This window comes from Callospermophilus lateralis, chromosome 3 (genome assembly GCF_048772815.1).
Source record: "Callospermophilus lateralis isolate mCalLat2 chromosome 3, mCalLat2.hap1, whole genome shotgun sequence".
In the NCBI taxonomy this organism is placed as follows: domain Eukaryota; kingdom Metazoa; phylum Chordata; class Mammalia; order Rodentia; family Sciuridae; genus Callospermophilus; species Callospermophilus lateralis.
This window is the reverse complement of record NC_135307.1, coordinates 176540016-176567646: the sequence shown is the minus strand read 5'-3', so window position 1 is coordinate 176567646 and position 27631 is coordinate 176540016. Positions and strand designations below refer to the sequence as shown.

Genomic DNA, 27631 nt, shown 5'->3' with positions numbered 1-27631 from the left:
AAATGCTGAATTCTTGCTGGTCCCTGCCCTCATGCTTAAAGATGGTTGGAAAAACAAACAAACAAACAAACACCCAAGATCATGCTTTTAAATGGCTTTATTCAGGTTTAGTACAAAATAAGTGCTCAACAAACGTTAACTGGTAGTATTAAGACATTAACTGATAACAGTTGCAACAGCAGCCACTGTCTTGAAGACACGTTGCTTTCTGCTTCAGAGACTATATATCCCAAGATGCTCTTTGCCTGGGTTCCGCCACCATTGCATTCTGGGGCTTGTAGTTCGGAAATGAGTGGCTGATTTCCCAGAGCGCAGGCGTAGTGGCGCTGATACCCGGAAGCGCCAGAAGCAGCTCCTAGGATGAGCCGGTGGCGGTGGCTGCAGCTGCTGCGGCGGCACTGACAGGACACGAGCTCTATGCCTTTCCGGCTGCTCATCCCGCTTGGCCTCCTGTGCACGCTGCTGCCCCTGCACCATGGTGCGCCAGGCCCCGACGGCACTGCGCCCGACTCCGCTCACTACAGGTGAAGGGGGCCAGGATCTCGCCTTCCATAGTAGGGGAATGGGAGCGCGCACTGGGTCTCTTCCCGTTCCTTCCATCCCAGGACCCCTACCCTGACTTGCTTGGGTCCTCTAGGTGGGCCTTCGGTAGAAATCAGTTAGTGATTTCCACTTCCTGCCCTATTTCTTGTCCCTTTTTTCGCCTTTTTGTTCCAACCCCACTACCTTATTTCTGGTCCCCGCCACCAGGGAGCGAGTCAAGGCCATGTTCTACCACGCCTACGACAGTTACCTGGAAAATGCCTTTCCCTACGACGAGCTGCGACCTCTCACCTGTGACGGACACGACACCTGGGGCAGGTAGTGCCAGCGGAGGGGCACGGGGGCGGCCGTGGTTTGACAATCCCGGTCCCCTGCGGGCGGGTCAGCTGGGTCGGGTGATCACGATCTCTTCACCTGTTCTTGAAAGCTCCCAGCCGGGCTGCACTCCCCACAATGCAGACCAGCACCTCTAGCAGCGCAGAAACGTCCTGATTAGCCCCAGCAGGCCAGGCCTGACCTGTGGACCCAAGCTGAGCGGTAGCAGGCACCAGCTACGAGGACTGGAGTCATAGGATATTGGAGAAGGGTTCTAAGAGTCAAAAAACCCAACCCCTTATTATAGGTGGACAAACAGGTCTAGAAAAGGATGTGAGTCTCTCAAAACTTAACAGCCTCTGTATTTGATGCTCTTTAATAACTGAAACACACTTTCCCATTTTCCTCATATCACCGTTTCTTGTCATTGATAGGTTAGCTCCATATGTCACCTCCTTAACATCAGCTTCCCGAACCACTCCCAGTTCAAGACATTCTTATAAATCACCTATTTTCTTTGTAGCACTGCTCTGATACTGTCGTCTGTCTTTATCATTTCCACTAGAATAAAAATCTATTGAGAGCTGGAATTCTCTGTCTTGTTCCTTGCTGAGTGAGGAATTGTTGCATTAACTGAAGCTGACATTGATCAAACACTGTGCTAAGCATTTTACTGTGTCATCTTATTTAATTCTCTTAATACTCCTAGGAGTTAGATGCTGTTATCCTGTTTTACCAATACTTATAAATGATAACATTCCCTCCTATGCTAAGGACTAGAGAAGTTAATAAACTCAGAAATTGTGCTGATTTTCACTTTTTAGTTGGAACATAGAAAATACAAACGAATGAGTAATTCAAGAAGTACGAAATCATAAACAATAAATATCTCTCATACTTTAGAACTCCAACCACAGTTTCTTTCCTGTATATCCTTCCAGAAATATTCTTGGTTTATGTGTACATGTGTATCTTTTTAGAATTAACTTTTAAAAAAATATTTAGTTATAGATGAACACACAATATCTTTATTTATTTTCATGGGGTGCTGAGGATCCAACCCAGTGCCTCACACATGTGAGGCAAGCACTTTACCACTGAGCTAAAGTCCTGGTCCCTAGAATTAACTTTTGAATGGTGTATTTTCCATGTAATAGGATACCTCCATTTTAAGTGTATAGTAACTACCATCACAGTCAAGATACAGAATGCTGCTGTCATCCCAAAAAGTTACCTTGTGTCCCTTTATAGTTAATCCCTCTACTATCACTGACCCCAACAACAGCTAGTCTGCTTTTTATTAGTACATCATTTTGAAATGCAGATGGAAACATACTATAACATTAGTTGTGTACATTGTCTTTTTTATTTAACAACACTGAATATCTTTTTTTTTTGGCACATAGACCTCCTAGTTTATCTTTTTGATAACTTCATACTTTTGTACCACAGTTTGTTTGTTTATTTATTTATTTTTGGTGGTGGGGATTGAACCCAGAGCCTTGTGCTTGCAAGACAAGCACTCTACCAACTGAACCATTCCCCCCAGCCCCTGTACCACAGTTTAATTCATCATCTTCAACTGGTGGACATTGAGTTCTCTCTGGCCTTTCACTGTGCTAAACAGTACTGTCATGAACATTCTTAAACACCTATGTGCACTGGGGCCGGGGGTGAGGGGAACTCCTAGATGCAGAATTGCTGAAAACCCTGTGGTTTCAGGTGCAATCCTATCCTGCCTCCCCATGGTAGTCAAGAATGTCAGAAAATATTGGAGATGTTTAATTACAATTGAGCTATGTCAGCACATCCTTTCATGCATTAAGAAGATTGAGGCTCCTAGCAATTTTCCCTGTTATAAGTGAGATAGGCAGAGGTACCACCATGACTCAGTTTGGGGGGATCTGATCTGGGACAGCCAGATATCTGTGTTTGAATTTCTTTCCTTCTGGCCTTTTACAGTTTTTCTCTGACATTAATTGATGCTCTGGACACCTTGCTGGTAAGTATCTTGTCTATTTGTGTTCCTCTTCACCATTGCACAACCAATTTCCTTCCTCTTTTGGCTGTTGTAAAAAGTGACTTCCCCTCCTGGACTGTTCATCTCTGATTCTGAGTTATCAGACTCTGACTACACACATAGAATGGAGGGAATGAGTTCCAATTTATTCAGGTTCATTTATTTACCAAACATTTATAGAGGGTCTATGATGTACAGGAGCCTATGATAGGCTTGTATAACTTTGTGAGGAATACAAGACCTTGACATTCTGCTTGTTTTTAGAAGTTTACATTCATCAGCCATGTCCAAAGATAGAAAGGTAATAACAGAAACTAGTTACTGTGCTATGTGTAGGGCTTATGCTGAGTACCTTACATGAATTACCTTGGTTAATCCTTTCAACACCTCATGAGATAAGCATTTTTACTCCTTACAGAGGTAGAGCGCTCACCTAATGTGAGAGCTGTCAGCAAGTGTGAGGCACTGGGTTTGAACCTCAACACCATATAAAATAAAATAAAGATATCGTTAAAAAAAAAAAAAGGTAAAATGACTTGCGCAGGATATTCAACTATTAAAAAGTAGAGCTAGGACTTGATCTCGATTCTTTATGACTCCAAGACTTGACTATCTCTTCCTTTCAAAAGGCTACAAGAAGCCAGGTGTGATGGCACATGCCTATAATCCCAGCAGCTCAGGAGGCTGAGGCTGGAGGATTCCAAGTTCGAGGCCAGCCTCAGCAATGTAGCAAAGCCCTAAACAACGTTTTTTTTTTTTTTTTTAATATTTAGTTTTTAGTTATAGGTGGACACAATGTCTTTATTTTACTTTATGTAGTGTTGAGGATCAAACCCAGTGCCTCACGCATGCTAGGCAAGCACTCTACCTCTGAGTCACAACCCCAGCCCAGCCTTACACAACTTAACGAGACCCTGCCTCAAAAGAGTAAAAAGAACTGGGGATGTAGCTCAATAGTAAAATGCCTTGAGTTCAATCCCTAGTAACAAAAAAATAAAAAATAAAAAGGCCACAAAAAAGGATTTAATAATTTTCCCCCTATATCATTATTTCTGGATCTCTGTCACCTTTCTTATTTTTATATACTGAGTATTTATGTGATTGTGAACTCTACATAGATGTAATTTAACTTATTTTTTCACTCAATGTTAATTTGTGTGTGCTTATCCATTTATGAAATATTTACTGAGGGCCAGTGGTGTACCCAGCACAGTGCTGAACTCTGGAGTTATCCTGGTGATGTTAAACACACATAGCCCCTGTGTCCCTAGTGTTTGTGATGTTAGCAAGGGAAACAAAAAATCAAAGAATACCTTTAAAGAATGTATAATTACAAATTAAGGTGAGTGCTCTATAGGAAAGGTGCACAGTTCTATGAGTGATCATAACAAAATAACATGACCTAGATTGAGGTGGTTGGGAAAACTTCCCTGAGCAAGTGAGATGACACTTAGTTGAGATGTGAAGCAGGAACAGGTATTGGCTGGGGGAGTGGGAGAGGAAGAGTGTTCTAGATGGAGGGAATACTCCGTGCAAAGGCCTTGTGGCAGGAGAGAGCATGGCAAGTACAGTGAATTGAAGGAAGGCTAGTAGGGCTGAGGTGTGGAGAGGAAAAGGAGGAAAATAAAGTGAAGCTGGAGGGACAGATGGAGACCAGAGGGTGCAAAGCTTTCTTCACCGTGTTAAGGATTTTGATCTTTAATTTGAGAGCAAGGGAAAGCTAATGGAATTTCTTAAGTAGAAGGCAGGAAGTGGTAAGATTTCTGTCTTGAGATCACTGACTATAATATGACAAACATTTGTCAAGTAATTGCATCATAAACTGTGTTTGACGCTGTGGGGAGATTCAGGAATGAATGACTCTTGCCCATGCAAATATTTTATTCATGTGTAAATAAATAGATGCCCTAAGTAAGAGTTGTGTGGATAAAGTGCTTGGGATCTTTTAAAGGAAGGAGAAGTTAGAGGAGGAATTAAAGACTTCCTAAAGACATTTAGACAAGTAGGGATAGGTTGGACTTAGAAACGGGATGATATAGAAGCAAGTGATTTCTTGCAGAGGGAACAGCATGTCTGAAGTTAAAGTCAAGAAACAGTTGGTACAGTTTTACTGAAATAGATGAAGGCAGGCTATATGAAGATGAGCTGTGAGAGATGTGATCAGAAAGAAGGCTGGATCCAAATCACAGATGATCTTGAATGCTGGGATAGTCAGGAGTGTTTTGTTTGCAAGTGCAGAAACCCGATTCAGACTGATTTAAACTGAATCAGGAAACTGTAAAGTCCAGATACACCCTGGCCTCAGACCCAGGTGGACCCAGACATGAAAATGATGTCATTAGGAGTCTCTTTTTCCATCTCTTATCTCTGTCTTCTTTGCTGTTATGTTTCCAGGTTCTCTGTAAGCTGGCAGGATAGCTCCACTCACATCCCACTCGGTTAGGAAACTGTGTGGAAAGAACCCTCTCCCATGAATTCTAGGGACTGAGAGTTTATTCAGCTGGTTTAGATCACCTGCCGGTCACTGAACCAATCACCTTGCTAAGGGATATGGTGATGTGGCTGGCCCAAGTCAGGTACCCATCCACTCCACAGCTGGGGACATGGAGTCAGTCTCTCCCATACCACAGGAGTGACTGTGGGAGAGGAGTAATTCTTTTTTTTTTTTTTTTTTTTTAAAGAGAGAGAGACTTTTTAAATATTTATTTTTTAGTTTTTGGTGGACACAACATCTTTATTTTATTTGTATGTGGTGCTTGAGGATCAACCTAGCGCCCCACGCATGCCAGGCGAGCGTGCTACCACTTGAGCCACATCCCCAGCCCCAGGAGTAATTCTTTAAGGGAAAATCAGGAAACTGTTATCAGAATAAAAGGTTCCAAGATTGCATTTGGCTGTTGGGTTAAAGAAAGAAGTAAAAGGAGGTCTGGGGGCAATTTCTAGCATTGGGTCAGCCACCCAACTATAGTGTTAGAGATCCAGGCTCTCTATAGCTTTCCACTCTACCATCATCCATTTATTGGCTTTCATTCTCATACTCTGTGCCTCAGGATGGACTCTAGCTGCCATGTCTCCAGAAATCTCTGCTTTCAAAATAGAGGCAGAGTGAGAGCCATGCCAGCTGTGACTGCCTATTATTATTAAGAAAACAAGCTTTCTCAAAGATGCCCCCAGTGGACTCTGTAAGGGTCAGAACTGACTGGATAGTATAGTCACCTCTAGTGGCAAAGGAGGCTGAGAAAGTGAGCATCTTGAGTTTCAACTTCTCTGGGGGTAGAGAAGTTTGGGGACCAACCTTAATGTTTTCCTCAAGGTTGAATATGACAAGAGAGGGTTCAAAACAGATGCATATTGCAGTTGTCAGGCTAAGGCTTCCTTGCTAAATCTGCATTCTTTATGTTGTATCTATTTAAGTGGATATCTAATGGCTCTTGAATTGGTACCTGGGAATTTACTTCACTGGTCTCTCAATATTAGATTTCTGGGTGATTTCTAGCTCTCATTGTTCTTTTCTCTGTCACCAGACTTAGGACAGAAACTGGAGGTCTTAATTGAATAAGCAAGGGCCACTCCAGCATAAGATCCCAAATTTTGGCTGGGTCTGGTGACACTGCCTTTAATTCCAGCAGGTTGAGAGGCTGAGGCAGAAGGATCACAAGTTTGAGACCAGCCTCAGCAACTTAGCAATGCCCTTAGCAACTTAGCAAGATTCTGTCTCAAAATAAAAATATAAAGGACTGGGGGTATGGCTCAGTGGTTAAGCACCCCTGGGTTTAATCCCTGGTACCAAGGAAGGAATGAAGGAAGGAAGGAAGGAAGGGAGGGAGGGAGGAAGGGAGGGAGGAAGGGAAGGGAGGAAGGGAAGGGAGGAAGGGAAGGGAGGAAGGAAGGAAAAGAAAGGGGGGGGGAGGGAGGGAGGGAGGGAAAGAAAAAGATCCCAAATTCTGAATCTAGCTTCTTCAGTGCCTTCATACCTGAGAGAGCCTCATGATCAGGTTTCTGTTTCCTTCCAGATTTTGGGGAATGTCTCCGAATTTCAAAGAGTGGTTGAAGTGCTCCAGGACAATGTGGACTTTGATATAGATGTGAATGCCTCCGTGTTTGAAACCAACATTCGAGGTGAGGGCTACCTTTCAGGGTACCTTTGGAAGAGAAGAGAGTATGGAGTTGCCTCTATGAAAACCAAGAGGTGGTAAGTAGGATCTTTAGGATCCACCTGGCCAGGACACTTGGCCAAAAACCAGTGAGGTGATAAAGCTCTTCTGCCTCCTGGAGTGTGGTGGTTTGTATGTAGAGAATGTTTTGGAATCCCTGTTTAGTTTCATACATGAAAATGAGCAGCAAATGGAGAAAAGACTAGAAGGAAATAGGCCAGAATCACGTTTGTAACTTTGATTTGGTACTATCCAGGCACAGTGGCGCATGCCATAATCCCAGCAACTCAGGAGGCTGAGATGGGAAGATCAGAAGTTCAAGGCCAGTCTCAGCAATTTAGTAAGGCCCTTAGCAACTTAGTGAGACCCTACCTTAAAATAAATAAAAAGGGTTGGGGATGTATCTCAGTGGCGAATCACCTCTGGGTTCAATCCCTAATACCAAAATAAATAAATAAATAAAGAAAGAAAGAAAGCAATCCCCACCTTTCTTAGAGCTTATTTTCTGTCAAATAGAACTTCCTGTTTTTTTAGTTGATGATGGGCCTTTATTTTTTATTTGTTTATATGTGGTGCTGAGAATTGAACCCAGTGCCTCACACATGCTAAGCAGGCGCTCTACCACTGAGATACAATCCCAGCCCAATGGAAATGTTTTCTATCTGTGTTTTCTGATAGTGAAGCCACTAACCACTGGGCTTTGTGTATTTGAAATGTATCTATTGCAACTGAGAAATTGAGTTTTCAATTTCATTTCATTTTTTGAACTTTTAAATTTTTTTATGGTACCAAGGATTGAACTCAGGGGCACTCGACCACTGAGCCACATCCCTAGCCCTATTTTGTATTTTATTTAGAGACAGGGCCTCACTGAGTTACTTAGGGCCTCGCTTTTGCTGAGGCTGGCTTGGAACTTGCAATCCTCCTGCCTCAGCCTCCTGAGTCACTGAGAGTACAGGTGTGCACCACTGCCCCTGACTCAATTTCATTTACTTTTAATGAACTTAAATATCTTTAGTCATATGTGGTTAGTGACAATTGTATGGGATAGTGCATGTCAAGGACATTTATTTCCAAATTTGACTGCCCATAAAAACCATTTGGGACCTTTTAAAAAGTTCACATGTCTAGAACCCGCCTAAACTTAATGAATTGGGATCTCTGGGTTGGGTGCTAGAATCAGTATTTTAAGTAGACATCCAGTGATTCTTGCCAGGCTATTGCAGCCCTTATCTACTGTGACCTTCCAAACTACTAATTTAACAGCTATCACCTCTGGATGACAGAATTATGATTTTTTCCCTCTTTATTTGGTATATTTTCTGCAATGAAGCAGTGCATATGATACATAAAAGTTTTAAAAAGAGAAGAAAGTATGGGACTGCCTGGTATAAAATCCTGGTGTAAGAATCAGAGCTGAGTTTGATACTCTGCTTATTGCTTCATCTTACAACTTCTTAGCCCAATTTGTCATCTGTAAATGAAGATCATCCTTATGCCTTTGTTTCTGATGTGAATATAATTATACCAACATTTTTTTGGTTGACATTTGCCTGGTGTACCTTTTTATGTCCTTTTTCTATCAATCTTTCTGTAGTTTTAGGATTAGATACATTTTTTTTTTGTAAACAGCATAATATATTTTGTTTGTTTATCCATTCTAACAGTCTTTTAACCCAAGAATTTTATCCATTTACATTTATTGTATTTTTTGATGCATTGGTACTCATTTTTCTAGAATGTGCTATATGCCCCATCTTCTCTGTTCCTTTTTTCTCTCCTTTTTCATGCCTCTATAGATTGACTTCCCCCTCATTCCATTTTTTCTTATACTAATTTAGAAATTATGCATAACATCTAACTTTTAAAATAGTTTTCCTAGCAAATATGAAAATCATAACTTGGTAAAATCTAAAGTTAATGAAACTCTTTATTAGCCCCCAGAATAATATAAAACCTGATTCTGAGGACACCCTGACCTTTGTTCTATATAGTTACATATTTTAGTTCTTTGTTTTAAACCCTCTGAACATTGTTATTGTTGTTCTCTACAGTTGATTTCTCATATGTTCATCACTGTTTTCACCATCTTTCCTTCTCATATCTTAGGACTTAACATCTGTGATCCCTTATCTTCTAACATACTTTCTTTAGAATTCCCATTAGTGCAGCCATGTCCTTGGCAAACTTTATCAGCTACTGTATACATTAAAATGTCTTTATTTCCCTGCCTTTGTTTGGACTTTAAGGGATATTTTTGCTGGTTATTTTCTCTTAGCACTTTGAAGCCATTTTTCTTGATTTCATCATCATCAAGAAATAACCAATCAGTACTACTCATTATTTTGTTTTAGATAATCTGTTTTTCTTTTTTCACTTTCACTTCCCCCTTCTTAATTTTTTTTTTAATTTTGAAAACCTTTAAATATAGATAAAAAGTAGAGAACAATGAAATGACAAACCTATCACCCATATTTTATCTATATGATGTGGACTCTGGTTGCTTTTAAGAGCTTTTATTTCTTAGGTGTTTTGCAGTATTAGCATGATGTAAATAAATGTGAATTTCTTTTTATCATCTTTGTTGGGATTTTTGAGTCTGAGAATTGCTGTTATTTCTTTAAGAAAATTTTTAACTATTTTTTTTAACTATTTTCTCTTCAAATAATGCCCCTCCCCTTTTCTCTCCATCTTTTTTAGAAACTCCTACTAGATATACTTTACTATATTTTCCAAGTCCCTTTTTATGTTTTAGGGAACATTTGTCCTTTTTTTTTTTTTTTTTTTTGGTCAAACTTGTGATCCTCTTGCCTCAGTCTCCCTAGTCATTGGGATTAAGGGCATAAATTACCACATCTGGCAACATTGTGTATCTTCATATTGCATTTTGGATAATTTTTTTGGTCTGTCTTCAAGTCCACTAATTTTCTCTTTAGCTATATAGTATCTTCTCTTTAGCTATATAGTATCTGCCATTAAACCTAACCTGTGATTTTTAATTCAATTATTATATTTTTAGGTCCTTTTAAATTTTTTTTAATTTTAATTTGTTATATATGACAGCAGAATGCATTATATTCATATTATACATATAGAGCACAATGTTTTATATCTCTGATTGCATACAAAGTATATTCACACCATTTGTATCTTCATACATGTACTTAGGGTAATGATGTCCATCTCATTCCACCATCTTTTTTACACCTCTTTCCCCTACCTTGGTCCTTTTAAAAATATATCTGGTCATTTTTAGTATTTGTGTATTTATGTCTTCCAACCTCCTTTATTTCTTTAAGTATATTGCATTCAATTATTTTGTGTTTTATGTCTGATAATTCCAATGTATGAAGTGTTGGTGGGTCTTGTTCTGCTGTCATTTCTGCTGGCTGTTATTTATAATGCTTTATATATTTTGTGATTTTTAAGTTTGATTTATTACATTTCATTCTATGTTCATTTCCTAGACTTTATCTGTAGGATTCTTAGAGGCCTGGGCCGAATGTGGGTTCTTCCAGATATAGTTTTTGTTGATTTCTGCCATTTGGCTGGAGTCACTACCTACCAAAACTCACATTATGCTAAAGGTTTGAGGTTTTCTAGACTATCCAGATAGTGTGACTTCAAATTGTAAAACTATGAGTACCAGATTTCACTGGGATTTTTATGTTTGTTTGTTATTTTTCTTTAAAAATTTCCCCTTTCTTTTATTTGGCACCAAGATTTGAGGCATCTAATTTTCCTGTGTAACTAGGAAAGGTATGCAGGGTCTATTTTTAATTCATCCTTACACACATCTTTCAGATCACAACTATATGTGGGGACCTTTTATCTGACTCCCTCTTTTGGCCTTTGTCTTCCATTCTCCTTCTGTCAGGAAAGGAAGACTGAAGCTCAATGTCAGAGCTTAGTCAGAGGGTCATTCATTATAACTATTTAGCCATATTTCTAGACACAAAAGACCTTTTGGTCTTTTCGTGAGTCCTAAATATTGCATAATAAATCAAAATAGATAAATTAATGAATTAATAGATAAGTGAAGGTAATAAATACTTTTTTCTCATTGTGCTAGGTGTAACAGGCAGTTGGGAAACTGAATGACAAAGTAGAATGAGCTTAGACTTTGGAATCAGGCAGACAAGGCCTTATATCCTACTAGATGGGTGGCCCAGGCAAAGTCACTTTGTCTATCTGAATCTTAATATCTTCATCTGAAGAAGGGATGACAGTACACTGTTCTTGGTACATAGTAGGGACTTCAAAAGATGACCCTTGTTTCCGTGACCCACCAAGAGAAGAAACTGTAAACTTCACATGTGGGACTAGAGGATAGACTCATTGACTAGGTGGCCCTAATTCCTTCTAGACTATCCAGTTAGTGTGACTTCAGATTGTAAAACTATGAGTACCAGATTTCACTGGAGTTTTTATATTTTGTTTTGTTGTTTTTTTTCTTAAAAAATTTCCCCTTTCTTTTACTTGGCACTAAGATTCGAGGCATCTAATTTTCCTATGTAACTAGGAAAATTATGTAGGGTCTATTTTTAATTCATCCTTACACACATCTTTCAGATCACAACTTTATGTGGGGACCTTTTATCTGACTCACTCCAACAGAGTGGTGAGGTTTAATTCGCACAAGAGAAAGAGTGGTCCTCTGTCCTGTAACACTTGCATTTTGTGCCGTCTATAGTGGTAGGAGGACTCCTGTCTGCTCATCTATTGTCCAAGAAGGCTGGGGTGGAAGTGGAGGCCGGATGGCCCTGTTCTGGACCTCTCTTGAGAATGGCCGAGGAGGCAGCCCGGAAACTCCTCCCAGGTAAGACCACACAGCGATGGGGGAGACATGAAGTCCAATACGCCCCACTTCCCTTGTTGGAGATGAGAGTGGTAATGCTGATTCGTGTCCTAGTGTTTTTTTTACTCAAATACTCTATATCCCTACTCCTGAGCATCTACCGTATAGAAATCAGGAGCTTTCTGAGTGTTTTAAGGGCTTGCTGGGGTTCTGGCTCAGGATGGATCTGACCTCATTACAGTCTGTAGGCGTGGGCTGAAGGCCAGCCTGGCTGGTAAATGGTTTTTAACCATTATTTTGAGCCAGCTCTTTCACCCCCTTCCAGGCCCATATGCTGCTGGAATAACAGAGTTCTGGGTAAGATTCATGGTCTGAGCATTAGAAGCCATGGGTTCTAGATCGGCTCTGCCAGCTAACAGTTTGACTTCCTCTCCATGGTTCAGTTTCCCCTCTGTCTGGAAGTCATCATTCTTGCCTCCCTACCACACTGGATTTCGGGGAGGCCAAAATGAGATCAGATGGCAGAAAGTGCTTGGAGAACCTTAAACACTAAAATGAGAGGGATTTGTTTTGTGGCTATGCTGTGTCCAGGGCTGCAGGCCAAGCCTCAGTGTTTGGGTCCAATGGGGCAGCCACACTGGGCTCGGCAGTGTCAGCTGGACACTGTGTTCCTTTCTGGGCGTAGTCGAGGTCTAAGGGCTGTTCACACCCAAACACATCACAGTGTCCTTTCCGCCAGCTCCTAGGCCGTCTCATTTGTCCCTTGCATGCAACAGTTGCTTGCCTCTCATGCTTGAGAGGGTGAGCTGGATTCGCATCTCACTCGTGGCCCATGGCTCACCGCCGGAGTGTCTCCTCACAAACATCATGTCCTGTGTGATTCATCCCTAGAGGAAGCTGCCTTGTTGCCTTTTTTTTTTCCTTGTCATTTAAAAATTTTTGCATTGAGAAATATACATATTAAAAAATATTAATTATAAATATTCTTTATAATTATAAAGAAAGCACTGCTATATCTACACTTCAACTCAAGAAGAAGGGTTTTTTTACTTTCTTTTTAATACTTCCTTCCTTTTCTAAAATATTTCTTTGGGTCCTTTTTGCTTGTGACTGTCATTCTCCCCGCTTGCTGCTTGTGCCTGCCAGAAAACAAGTTTCTTGTCTATAACAAAGTTGCTGGACCCTGTCAGCTTTGTTCACAGTTTGGTGACCCAAGGCTGCTGCTCTGAAGTTGTTTGACCTTCTGGCCTGGAGAGGAAATCTCTGCCTTGGGCTGGTTTTCAAGTTCTTGCCTTGAATCAGAAGGCACAGGGTGGGGTGGGCAGAGCATTGGGCTGGAGCTGTTGGGGATGTCTGGGCAGGCATTCCCAGCCCAGCTCTGTTTGATTTTCCGTGTGATCTTTGGCTGAATCACTTCTTTACAGGTGTGATTTTCCCAACCTGTAAATTTGAGGGTCAGACTCTATCAGTGGGTTTTATGTTTCTGTTTTTGAGGATTGAGGATTGAACACAGGGATGCTTTGCCACTGAGCTATATGTCTATCCCTTTTTATTTTTAAATTTGGTATAGGGTCTCACTGAATTGCCAAGGCTGGCCTTAAACTTGTGATCATCCTGCCTCAGCCTCCTGAGTCACAGGGATTATGGGTGTGTGCCACCACAGCTAGTTCTTTCTTTTTTTAAAAAATAATTTTGCCCCTAAATTTTTTATTTAAGCAGGAATCTCAAACTGGTCCCTTTGGGACTTCTTAGCATCTACTGACCCTACTGACCCTGTTTCATTTGGTCAGAGTGGTGTTTTAAAAAGTTTATGAATGGCTTCTATTGGGGCATGCCCTTGTCCATGTGACACAAGCCCCACTATTCTCTATAGCTTAAACCTTGCCTGCTTTACACTGAGTTACCTGCCTGGCCTTGGAAATACACAGTGGTAAAAATAAATAAATAAAGTAAAAGTAGATCTGCTGTAGCTGAAGTTAGATATGTGGAATGTAGCAGCCTGAGCACAGTTTACTCCATGCCCACATCACAGGCAGGAGCCCCCGGGGTTGTGCAGAACAGTGTTTGACAGCATCTGGGGGAAGTGGCTGCTAAGGGCCCCTCAGTTGTGACATTTGTCCTTCTCCCATTCATACTCTAGCAGATCACCTGGGAGAAAAAGAAGGAAGTGCAGGCTGAGGTCTCAAGCTTCAGACCTGTATCAAAACCATCCCTACCTCCTTGCTCTTGTCTGAGTCACAAATCTGATTATTTAGCCTTTCAGACCCCAACTGGCATGCCCTATGGAACGGTGAACCTGCTGCATGGTGTGAACCCTGGAGAGACCCCTGTCACCTGTACAGCAGGGATCGGGACCTTCATTGTGGAATTTGCCACCCTGAGCAGCCTCACTGGTGACCCTGTGTTTGAAGACGTGGCCAGAGTAGCCCTGATGCGCCTCTGGGAGAGCCGGTCAGATATCGGGCTGGTAGGTCTGCTGCTGCCCTTCCTTTGTGAGTCAAGTCTGCCAATTTAAGACCCCCTACCCCTCCGTTTACAAGGTCTCTGAGCAACAAGTTATAGTCAAGTCAGAGGAAAATTAGGGTGACCCTGGGAATGGCCCAGGACTTGGGCTTAGGACATCAAAAGTAGACCAAAACTGCCATTCATATTGTGGCTCAGAAGGGAAGACAGCCTGAAAGCATATCTTCTGCCTGGGAGCAGGGGCTGTGTTAAGCTTAAGCCTTTGAACTTCTCTGATTTCTAGGGAGCCATATGCTTCATGCCCCTGGCTTAATCAGTGGCCATAGATCATTAGCTCATCTAGCTCTTATTTTTAGTGTCTATCTATATTTGTAAAATTGTGTTTCTTAGAATACCAGTGTTAAGAAATATTGAATGGTTGCTCTGTTAAAAAAAATTTTAAAAGGTTCCTGGTCAATTAAGTTGACCAGTTATATGAAAAACACATTTCTTCCTTTATGTGATTCTTAAATATGATTTTTTATGTGATTCTTCCTTTATGTGATTCTTAAATATGGTACCCTCTTTTGGGAAAGTAATAATGAACATGAGCAAAATGAAGGTTATGGAATCCAGGGGTAAAGTAACTGATTTGACTTCATATTTCCCATACTTATTTGACCCCAGGACTTTCCTTTCCCCTCCAATTCCACTTAACACAGGGAAAATTAACATACTTTGGATCAGATGACTACTAAGGTGGTTTTCAGCTCCTTAACAGGATATTCTAGTGAACCTAACAATAATTGAGCCAAAGCTATCCAAGAAATAACACTGGATTTAGACAGAACTAGATTTAAGCCCTGGCCTTGCTAAATAGAAACTTTGTGACCCTGGGCAAGTCGTTTAACCTTTCTGGACCTCAGTTACTTCAGCAGTAAGTTAATGTATTAATGTCTGCTTTGCTGAGTCATTGTGATTTCTAAAGACTGTATTTGAAAGTGATTAAAGTATAAGTTATGAAAAGTTTGATGCTAAGTCAGCTTGAAAAATGGTGTTTATTTGACTAAACTTCACAAATCCCTTAGGAAGGTACCATTCTGGAGACCTAGAGTAACTGCCTTAGTCTAACACAGGCAGCATTTCTCCAGCCCTGGGACCATAGTGAACTCTGTTCATGCCCTGCCTTGACCCTTTTTATTTCTGTGCACATTGACCTGTCTTCCAGCAGCCATCACCCATCACCCATGTCCCTTTGCTGGCGGGCCTTTACTGGTGCTTGGAGCCTGCTTTGCTTGCCTTGGCTGAAAGTACCGGAACTTAATGCTACCCTGGAGCAGTTCTCAACCAGTGACTGATACTGATGGAAGTTTGTGGATAAACATTCCATTCCACCCCCTCCTGCCTTTGGGTGAGATCACTCCAAGGCACATATATGCTCTACACTGAATCCCAGAGCTCCCCAGAAGGACTGAGCTGCAGTTCCCATGAGGAAACTTGCTCCATTGCTCAGTCCTTATGGGCTGCATCCCCTTTCCTGACTCCCTTGCTCTTTCTTACCTTCTCTGCTGGTATTTTCAGGGACTTACATCATATCAACTGTTTTCATTCTCCCTTTCTGAGGGTCTGCCCCAGGAGGACCCAAACTAACGCGGAATACATAGTAATTTCTTTTTAATTGAGTATCTGATAAAGTTATTACTTCCAGGAGCATCTGAGTTATATGAAAAACACATTTCTTCCTTTAAATCTTTTAATATTTATTTTAAAAAGATTTTACAGTTACATGGCTCAAAATTCAAAGGATCCAGCCAAGCACCATGGTGCAGGCCTGTAATCCCAAGCAGCTCTAGAGGCTGAGGCAGGAGGATTGTGAGTTCAAAGCCAGCCTCAGAAATTTACTGAGGCGCTAAACAACTCAAGTGCGACCCTGTCTCTAATAAAATATAAAATGGGGCTAGGGATGTGGCTCAGTGGTTGAGTGCTCCTGAGTTCAATCCCCGGTACCCAGAAAAAAAAATTCAAAGGATCCAATAAAAGTACCCAGTGACATTGATAAAGTTCCCTCTGACCCCTGTCCTCCACCTATCCAGTTCCTTTTCTTCCTGAGTTAATTTATGGAAATATATGAAGAATGTGTCATGTCTTTAGACACTGGAATCAGAGGCCAAGTGCTCTGAAATCTGACACAGATTGTGAGAACAGCAAGTTCTCATCTCTCACTCACTCTGGGCAGGGTATAAACACTCCAAATTATTTTTCCTTTTCATTTTTTGCCCAGTGTATATAATTACATCCTCATAAATGTGCATGAGATGTCTCTCCACTGTACAGATGTGCAGGACGTCTGGCCATGTTTCAGCTTTGTCGCCTTCCCCTATAACCTCTGTGTCTCCAAGAAGTGCCGAGGTGCCCACCTTGTGTCTCACTGGGCACTCAGGAGTAGATATAGCCTTCTTTGGTGTTAGGTCCTCCCTTGGAACCATGTGTTTCTCTCCCAGGTTGGCAACCACATTGATGTGCTCACTGGCAAATGGGTGGCCCAGGACGCAGGCATCGGGGCTGGTGTGGATTCCTACTTTGAGTACCTGGTGAAAGGAGCCATCCTGCTTCAGGATAAGAAGCTCATGGCCATGTTCCTAGGTAAAAGGGGCAGGGTAAGAGGGCTTTTTCCTGTCTTTTCCTATTGATGTGTGGTTTATTTGTAAACTTTCAATTAATTATTCCCAAGTGCCTAAAAATCAATTCAGAATGCCTGAGTGTGCATTTGAAGGCACTGTGGACTTAGACCTTCCTCTTGCTGCCCGGTGCACCTGCTCGTGCCTGCCTGCTTGCTTTCTCTCTCTCTCTTTCTCTCTCTCTCTCTGTCTGTCTCTGTCTCTGTCTCTCTTTCTTTCTTTTTTGTCCCAGGGATTGAAACCAGGGATGCTTAACTACTGAGCCATATCCCCAGCCCTTTTTTATATTTCATTAGGGCTTCACTAAGTTGCTGAGGCTGGCTTTGAACTCATGATCCTCCTGCCTCAGCCTCCTGAGGTGCTGGGGTTACACCATGCCTGATTCCTTATGCCTACTTACAAGAACCATGCTGTTCTCTATACATGTCCCAGATGTCTTATCGCCTGGCCATTATACATACTGTTTCCTTGGCCTGGATACTTTTCCTATCCTCATATCTCCAAATTCTATTCACCCTTCAAAGCCCAGCTTAAATATCACCTTGCCCATGAAACAGTTTGATCCTTTCTCAGAATACAAAGCCTTAAGCATCTTTCCTGTTTTCATCAACAATTACAAGTCTGTTCAGTACAGAGCCCATGCCTTTTTCATCTTTGTTTCCCCCAGACCTTTGCATAAGACAAGTTAAGAGATGATTCCCTGCTGAAAAGTGCATTTACCTTCCAGGTCCTTAGCCACTAATAATAATGATCTTGGGGAATTCTTGGGCACCTAGTAATAACTACTATAGCCACTGTTTATTTGTTCAGCAAGTATATTGGGTACCATTAATGTGCCAAGTACAGTGTCATGCTCTGAACGAGTCTATTTCACTTAATCCTTAACATCAGTCTTTTAGGTTATCTCATATATTTGCATATGTATTTAGCACTTTGTTCATTCAGATAATATTTGTTGTGCATATTTATTATGCACCCTCTTAGTGTTGGGGATTCTACAATGAATAAAACAAAGTCCTAGGGCTTATGGATGTACAATCTAGGGAAGGAGTAAAAGTTCAATTTCCCACTGGATGTCAGCTCCATGTAAGCTGGACTTCGTCTTGTTTACCATCGCACACCTAGTAGGTACTTAGTGAATATTTGAGTGAATAAATGACTGGAAAATCCTACAATATATGTAACATTTCTTTCCCAGTTTTAACAGATAGTAAAACTGAGGCTAAGCATCGAAAGTTTGCCCAAGGTCACAACTAGCACGTGGTAAAGCCAGACCTGGAATTTGAGCCTGGATATTTGACTCTAGGATTTATGCTTCTTTCTAGTCTGTTTGCCTTACTGTATCTTTGTCCCCATTGAGGCTAAGCCATCATATGATCTCTCCAAGTGTAAGTCCACACTTCCATTGTCCAGACTGCCTTTTGTCTTCCTAATCACCCATTTTCTGTGGTGCAGAGTATAACAAAGCCATTCGGAATTACACCCGCTTCGATGACTGGTACCTGTGGGTGCAGATGTACAAGGGAACTGTGTCCATGCCGGTCTTCCAGTCCTTGGAGGCCTACTGGCCTGGTCTTCAGGTAGGAATGGTCAAAGATGGTGGTCATTTTTCTGTAGAATGACAAAGCAAGCTCATTTGATACATATTAAATGTGCTCCTTAGGTTGCTTGACTACATTTTTTATGGGGAGTGTGTGGGGATGAAATAGAAACCTAGAGTGAATTACAGAGGTACACAATTCTGCCAAGCTGAATTTTCCAAGGGGAGCATGAAGGTGTCAGGAACTGAACTTCAAGGTTGCATGTCTTACCGGCTACAGTCATGTAGGCAGTGTCTTTCCAAGCCAGTAACAGCCATTTCTTCAGTGGGTAGTTCTGTCAGGTATCTTACCTTGACAATGGGCCTGATCATGGTTGTTCTTGACAGTCTGATAGAGTTGCTGATGGAAGGGCATTGAATCTACCCACTAGGTATGCCAAGATATTACCTGTACCAAAATGGTTTATAGTCTAGGTGGATTTGATTTTTTTTTATTTTAAGAAAGGTAATAATGCAATAAATGGTAGTAATTTGAAAAGCACACAAGGGAATATGGTGAAAAGTAAATGTTGAGCCCTTACCTCACTACCCCTGTTCTGTTTTCTATGAATCCTTCCAGAAATCCATAGACATCAATATGTGTACATTTATATCCCCCTTTTTCTTTAAATAGATAGGAACATGTTATGTTCTTTGGTACTTATATCTTATAGATCATTTTTTATTGATACGTATGAATCAGTTTTACTTTATTTTTTAAACAGCAGTAAATATTTCATTGAATAGATAATCTGTGATTTATTCGTCATATATTTTGAATGGGTGCATTTTACTTGTACATAATGTTGGCATTTACTGTTAAATATTCCTACTGCTAAACTGTGATTCTTTTTTAAAAAAATATTTATTTTTTAGGTGTAGATGGACGCAACACAATGCCTTTGCTTGACTATGGGGAGTGTGTGGGGATGAAATAGTAGCTGGCAATAAATGTTTCACAAAATGAAAAAAAGTAGTTTAAAGATGTTAAATTTGTTATATTTAGCAATTTTAAAAAATGAGATAGGATTGCTATGTTGTCCAAGCTGGCCATGAACTCCTAGGCTGAAATGTTCGCCTCATCTCAGCCTCCCCAATACCTGGGACTATAGGAATACACCACTGTGCCTGGCTTTACTTAGCAAATATTTGAATGCTTACTGTGTTTCAGCCATGTCCTTGTGAAGTTTGTGAGGGGTAGACACAAAGAAAAATTTAAACACATACAGTAATACATTGCAATGTAGGAAACAAAAAAGAAGCTGAGGTAGAGGATACCATCCCTGATGGGGATGTGCTTTAGATAGGTGCCTCTGAAGCAAAGATAGTTAAGCTCATACTTGAAGAGCAAAGAAATCAGGTTGGGGCATGATGTTCCAGGACAAGGAAAGGTCATGTGTAAAGGTCACAAGGTAGAAAAGAGTTGGGTGTTTATCAGAAACAAAAATGCAATATGGCCACAGTCCAGGGAAGAAAAGTTCAGTCACTGGAAGGTCAGCAGTGACCAGATTGTGCAGGACCTTGAGGGCCCTAGGGAGGTATCTTGGCTTTATGTTAAGGGGAAGCCCTGATGGTTATTCTTGACTATTTTGGTGAGCCTGGATTAAGGAGGGGCAGTGGTGGGATCAGGAAGGAGGCCTTTGAGGTCATCACCTGTGACCAGGTGATAGCTCTGGAGATAAGGGCAAGTCTCAATGTTTTGGAGATGGAATTAGCAAAAACTACTGAGGAATGGATGTGAGGGAGGAAGGAGGAGCCCAGGATGACCACCAAGTTTTTGAACAGGGTAATGGGTAGACAGTGGTGCTATTTAGTAAGAAGAGACAGAAGCAAGAGTAGGGAGACAAATGGGGAAAAGTGAGGGAACCAAGATTTACTTGGGAAATGGCAAGTTTGTTCTATCTATGAGACAGCCAAGGGAGATGTCGACATCAGCTATTTTTCTGTGAACTCATAGTAATATTAGCTACTTAGCAATAGCTAGGGAAATTACAAATTCCCATATCTTCTCACCCAGCAGTCCTAGTTTTGAAAATTAATTTTACAGATGCACTTTGCATATATTTTAAATGACATATGTACAGAGGTATTTATTGCAGCAATTGATTGTTACAGCACATGGCAAAAGATTGGACCAAGCCAAATGGCTATTAATAAGGAAATGATTACACTTTGGTCTAAGAAATAGAATATGAGGAGCTGGGGTTGTGATTCAGTGGTAGAGTGCTTGCCTAGCATGTGTGAGGTACTGAGTTAGATTCTCAACATTGCATATAAATAAATGAATAAAATAAAGGTGTGTCAACATCTGAAAAAAGAAAAAGAACTAGAATATGATGCAACTGTATAGATATGAGGAGGGCACTCTCTATGTACTTGCCTGAAAAAAATCAGGGTACATTGTTATATAAATAAAGGAAGGTGTAAAATAGTTTGCCTAATTTAGGCTATTTTTAGTGATGGGAAAATAACATGCTCATTTTTTGCATATGTTTGCATAAAGAAACTCTGGAAAGGTTTATAAGAAACTATCAGGGCTGGGGATGTGGCTCAAGCAGTAGCGTACTTGCCTGGCATGCGTGTGGCCTGGGTTCGATTCTCAGCACCACATACAAACAAAGATGTTGTGTCCGCCGAAAACTAAAAAAAAAAAAAAATATATATATATATATATATATATATAAAATTATCTCTCTCTCTCTCTCTTAAAAAAAAAAGAAAAGAAAAGAAACTAATCAGAATGGTCATCTGTTGGGCTGTGGGGTGAGGGTGAAAGCACAGTTAAACTTTTCCTTCAGAATTTTGAACCAGCTGTCAAAATAAAAACTGCTGGTAGCTAACATTGACCGTGAAGGTTCAGGGACTTAATACATAATCTCAGTTCTTCCCAACAATGCATGAGGTAAATATTGAATTTTACATTTTACAGATGAGGCTCAGAAAAGTTAACTGTCTAGCTCAGGACTACAACGATAGTCAACAGCAGACTCAGGGTTTGATTGGTGGCTTTTTTAGCCCCAAAAACTTTACTGTCTTTTCCCTGAGCTTGGTTATATGTGGAGTTTTGTCTGTGGGTTCTTAGGCTGGCATTTGCCTACCTGACCACTAGGTCTCTCCCACAGAGCCTCATTGGGGACATTGACAATGCTATGAGGACCTTCCTCAACTACTACACTGTATGGAAGCAGTTTGGGGGACTCCCAGAATTCTACAACATCCCTCAGGGATACACAGTGGATAAACGAGAGGGCTACCCACTTCGACCAGGTGAGTAGCATCTCTGGCCCATGGTAAGGTCTGGTTCCTCACACCCTAATCCCTCACAAACTCTTGCAAGGCTATTTTTTTCCCATTTGATCCAGTGTCTCTGGCTGGTTTTCCTATTAGGCATTATTTATTCCCATATTTTCAGGTATAGACACCCATAAGAAGGCTGAAATGGTTTGTCCAAGGCTAAGTGCAGAAGCTGGGACTAAACCCAAGTTTCTCCTGGGCTCTTCCAAGCTTAGGGGAATAGTGAGAGGGAAAATGCCAGATTGTCTCCTTTGGAGCTTCTGCCATCAGGATTTCAGAAGTCCATGCAAACTTCCCAAACCAGTGGGCTGGACAAATTATGCTTCCATAGTACAGAATGGTAAAACTTTGGGATGGACCTCAGTATCATGTAGTCTTGTCCCACTCTCATTTGGCAGCTCAGGATCAAGGAAGAGACCATACACACTGGACATTGTCTTAAGTTTCTTGACATTTCTAATGTCCTCTGATTCACTAAAGGAAAGGTCAACACTTAGGAGGGAGGGAAAGGGGGACAGAGGCAGGAAGCTTAGTCAGCACAGTCATTCCCACCCTAGTGTAGGTTATGTTAACATCATCTTAGGTGCTTCCCACCTGAATTGCCTTTGAGCCATGGAACAGGACTTCCTAGTGCTTCTTCCCATTCTGCCTTTCTCTGCCCCAGTTTCTTTCTCCTCTAAACAAAGTGATTATTGTAGGACCTTGGGACAGTGCCGAAGGAGTGAAACAGCAGTTGTAAAGGACAAATCAGTCACTTTGGAATCCTCAGAAGTTGCTGTCCTTGGTGTTTCTCATGCATTTGTTGCCATGGCCTTATTTATTTATTTATTATTTTAAGAGAAATTATCCATCATATCTAGCATTCCCTATAGAAGAAGTGATCAGAGTTTGGGCCTAATGTAAGATGTAGACTTGTGCAATCTTAGGGTTAGAGGAATCTGAGAGGTCTTCTAATAGAAATCCTCCTGCAGTAGCCCTGTCAAGTGATTATCTAATCTTTTCTTAGTTGCCACCAGGGACAGGAAGCTCACCACATACAGACGTACCCTGTTCCATTTGCAGGACAGGCTGGCAGGAAGGCATCAGTGGAAAATAAGGCACCACTGCCAGGAATCCAGGAGGGCCTCAGGCCAGTCACCCTTCCTTTCCCAAAACAATAGCACATGGGAGATAAGATAGAACCTTGTAACTAGACTGGCCAGTGCATTGCACTCTGGTTCATACCTATGATCGCCGGTATGGAAGCACAGAGCCCAGCCTAATGGCCTCTGAAGGCCTTAACCTCCTATACAGGCCAAATCTAAGTGTCAGACAGTTACCCTTCTCCAGAGTTGTCTGGGTGATGTACAGAAAGGTAAAGCAATAGCTAGAGTTACTTAGATCCGTGTGTGAGGAAGAGGAAACAAGAATGGTCCTGATCCAGCCAGGTGCTAGAAGCAAAAGGGAGGCCTCTCATGAGAACACTGTCTTTTCAGTCTGAGTGTTCATCGTCCAGTAAGTGTGCCCTATCTGTATTGTAGAATATAAGCAATTGGATTATCAGTTGTCTCCATGTGGGGGGAGGGAAATGTATGAGAGAAGTGGGGAGGTGGGCAGTTCTGATGAGCTCAGGAGGAAACAGGAAGAGAGAAGATCAGGGAGATATTGGTGGAGGAGGAAGAGTAGTTCTTTTCTCTAAGAAAAATAGGTGACTAAGTAGAAAAGCATATTGAGCTATAGTTTCTACCCACTGAGACCATCCTCAGTGAAAAGTCACATCTTTCTTTTCTAAAACAGTTGTTCAGGTATCTAAAAACAATAAACATATTTTCCTGAGTTTCTACCCCCTCAACCCCAAGAATAAATATTCTCATATGGATCCTTTGTTGGCCAGTATCTATCTCAAAATAGAGCTCATGTTTGAACATACACTCCTGTTGTCAGGTAGGATAGGGCAAGACTGTCACCTTGGGCACAGTGAATCAGGGACTACATCTTTGGTAGGTTGAGGTTGGTGCTATCTTAATTTTCATCCTTTTATCTGCCTTGACTTAGCAAGGGCCTCAGAATAACAGGCTCATACTCTTCTTTTAAAATTTAGGGTTAGGTTGGGCTGTGAGCAACAGAAAGAAATAGCTTAATCAAGATATAATTTCAGCCAGGTATGGTGGTGCACGCCTGTAATCCCAGCAACTCGGGAGGCTGAGGCAGGAGGATTGTGGGTTCAAAGCCACCTCTGCAAAAAGGGAGGCACTAAGCAACTCAGTGAGAACCTGTCTCTAAAAATACAAAATAGGACTGGAGATATGACTCAGTGGTCGAGTGCCTCTGAGACCAATCCCCAGTACAAAAAAAAAAAAAAAAAGATACTTTCATTCTCTTTCATATTCTGGTTGTATATGACTCTCTATGTGGATGGGAGCCCATGGTCAGCCTTTGCTGGTCTCCACTGAGCTTCCAGCTTTGGGAGTATAAGCTCTCAGTAGATATCCCATGTTGCTCTTAGTTGGGGCCTTGTATACAAAGAGAGAGGAGTAATCCTCTACTGCCTTTCCTGAGTGGGCCCCAAGCCATGCCTGCTCAGCTACTGGGTGAGGAAGTTCTGCTTTGGACTTTACAGAGCTCATTGAGAGCGCAATGTACCTGTATCGTGCCACGGGGGATCCTACCCTCTTAGAACTTGGGAGAGATGCTGTGGAGTCCATTGAAAAAATCAGCAAGGTGGAGTGCGGATTTGCAACAGTAAGTGCTTCCTGAGCCCAACAATTGGGAAATATTTCCTCTTGCTGCTATAGAGCCTCTTTAAGGGTGAAGCTTTGGGAGTGCTGGAACATTAGTACTGGAGGGGACCTTAAAGATGGACATAAACTAGTGAACAGAGGAGCTAAGAGCCTTGCTAATAGTCATGCAGTAGTGGAGGTGGAGCCAAGATTGGTTACCAGAGGCCTTGACCTTCTGCCCTTGGCATTCCCTCTGTACCCCCTCTGCACCAGAGATCCTTGCCTGTATGAATAGGTTACTTTGCAATGTGAGTTTCTTGGAAAGTTTTCTTTTTCTTTTTCTTTTTTTGTACTCGGGATTGAACCCAGTGGCACTTAATCACATCCCCAGACCCTTTTATTTTTTATTTTGAGACGGGAGTCTCACTAAGTTGCTTAGGTCCTCACTAAGTTGCTAAGAGTGGCTTTGAACTTGTGACCCTCCTATGTCAGCCTCCTGAGTCTCTGGGATTACAGGAGTGTGCTACTGTGCTGGACTTCCTGGAAAATTTTCTGAGAGAGTTTATAAAATGGACTTTAAGAAGGAAAATCCATACTCCCATAGCTCTGTATCCAAACCTGGAGCCCTTTAACAAAACAAGCCTGCTGGTCTCACAGATACTTATTGGGTATCTTTTACTAGGCCCTAGGGTCATAGTGATACAGAAGGACTAGCTCCTACTCCTATGGAGCTTGCATTTTAGTAGGTAAAATAGTGAACATATCTGTGAGACACTAAGGCCAATGTTGGCTAGAGTGGAGTGAACAAGGAGGAAAGTGGGTCCATAGAAGGTCCCAAAGGAAGACATGGACCATATCACAGCAGGCCTCACATGAGCCATGGGAAAGAATTTGTATTTGGAAGTTTGGAAGGAGCCTTGGTAGGAGCAGGGCCATGATTAGATTGGCATTTTAGAACTATCGCTCTGACTGCTCTATGGAGAATGGATTAAAAGGGTCAAGGTTGAGAGCTGGGTCACATATCCTTATAGGACCCAAACAGTCATTACAGACACATAAAGTTAGATGTTTAGGAAAATAGTCTGGAAGAAAATTCCCTGAAAAGTATACAGAGTTTGTGTGAAGCTATAGGTTAAAAAATGCACATCTATATTTTTTGGCAAAATTTATAATGTAATTATATTCTGTAAGTAAAATGTGGATTCCCATTTTGAAAGAGAAGGCCTATATGCTTAGGGAGAAAATAAAACAGTGATATGTTTTGGTTTCCATAGTGTTGTTTCATGAAAAACCAGAAATAAGCCCATTGGGGTTTTCTTAGAAATGTTAGCCTTATTTCCATGTAAATAAGCCTCTTGGAGGTCTTCCAAGGTGCATGATGGGAAAAGGCATCTGATCTTGTCAAACAGGGCAAGAAAATAAGTCTTGGTGCATATATCCCTAGAGTCAGGTTTTTTGCGTAAGATTGTTGTCCATTGAGAATTAAATTTTGTTTAGCCAGGCATAGTGACACATGTCTGTAATCCCAGCAGCTTGGGAAACTGAGGCAGGAGGATTGTGAGTTCAAAGCCAGCCCCAGCAACATAGCAAGGCCCTAAGCAACTCAGGGAGACCCTGTCTCTAAATAAAAATACAAAATAGGGCTGAGGATGTCGCTCAGTGGTTGAGTGCCCCAAAGTTCAATCCCTGGTTTCCAAAAAAAAAAAAAAAATGTTTAAATGCATTGCTAATTCTGAGAAGCTAAAAAAATATGTTCATAGCAAGTCATCTAACTCATCTATGACTGTAAACTCAGTTGAAATTTTCTAAAATAGTCTCTTTGTTATTGACAGTAGCAAAAAACTTGGTACCCACAGTGATGCCCAGCAAGGGAAGATCTAAGTAAATGATGAGACATTTTAACAATGAGATATTATGCCAGGGCAGGATATAGGACATTAGAGATTATCCTGTCATGTAGGAAGATCAGGGAGACCTTTCTGGGGAGGCAGCATCTGAGCAGACTTGAAGGAAGTGAGGGAGCTAGCTATGAGGGTACCTAGTGGGAAGAGTATTTTTTAAAAATATTTTTTAATTGTAGATGGACACAATATCCTTATTTTATTTACTTTTATATGGTGCTGACGATTGAACCCAGTGCCTCACACATGCAAGGCAAGTGCTCTACCATTGAGCTACAACCCCAGACCAAGAGTATTTTTTTATTAAATCTCATAACCTAACATGAAGGACCTGGTAGCCATGGTAAGGCTTGGGTTTTTAGCCTGCATGAAGTGAGATATCAGCAGAGGGTTATGAAAAGAGGAGTCGCAGGTAAGACTCATGATATAAGTATACTGTAGGGTAAGGATGGAAGCGGGGAGCAGTTGGAAGCTATTTGATAATCCAGGTGAGAGGAGTGGGCAGCTTGGAAAAGCTGAGTCACCTGAAGGCCCTCAGCTGCTTAGTGACCCAGTAGGAATTCTTAAAGAGGGTCGCATGACCCTTACTGCAAAACTGTGATGCTGTCTGACTTGCTTCCTTCTCCCATGTGGCAGATCAAAGATCTTCGAGACCACAAACTAGACAACCGCATGGAGTCCTTCTTCCTGGCTGAGACTGTGAAATACCTCTACCTTCTGTTTGACCCCACCAACTTCATCCACAACAATGGCTCCACCTTCGATGCTGTGATAACCCCCTATGGGGAGTGCATCCTGGGAGCTGGAGGCTATATCTTCAACACAGAAGCCCACCCCATTGACCCCGCCGCCCTGCACTGCTGCCGGAGGCTGAAGGAGGAGCAGTGGGAAGTGGAAGACTTGATGAGAGAATTCTACTCTCTCAAACGGAATAGGTCAAGATTTCAGAAAAAGAGGATGAGTTCAGGGCGCTGGGAACCCCCAGCAGGGCCAGGAACCTTCTCCTCACCTGAAAACCATGACCAGGCAAGGGAAAAGAAAGCTGGCAAGCAGAAAATCTCGCTTCTCAGCTGCCCTAGTCAGCCTTTTACCTCCAAGTTGGCCTTGCTGGGACAGGTTTTCCTAGATTCATCATAACCACTGGATGATTTTTTTATTTTATTTTATTTTTTGAAACTAAACTACAGTAATAAATCTGATTTTGCCTA

At 41.6% G+C, this 27631-nt stretch overlaps 1 protein-coding gene across 1 annotated transcript; it reads left to right on the top strand.

Annotated features, from left to right (window-relative positions):
* The first annotated feature begins 347 nt into the window (after positions 1 to 347).
* Positions 348 to 27631, top strand: Edem2 (ER degradation enhancing alpha-mannosidase like protein 2). Its single transcript, XM_076851742.1, has 11 exons — positions 348 to 524; positions 751 to 861; positions 2821 to 2860; positions 6892 to 6997; positions 11726 to 11851; positions 14086 to 14297; positions 16774 to 16915; positions 18406 to 18530; positions 21652 to 21796; positions 24423 to 24544; positions 27060 to 27631. The coding sequence occupies exons 1-11, from the start codon at positions 418 to 420 to the stop codon at positions 27558 to 27560; spliced, it is 1737 nt and encodes a 578-aa protein (XP_076707857.1). The 5' UTR covers positions 348 to 417; the 3' UTR covers positions 27561 to 27631.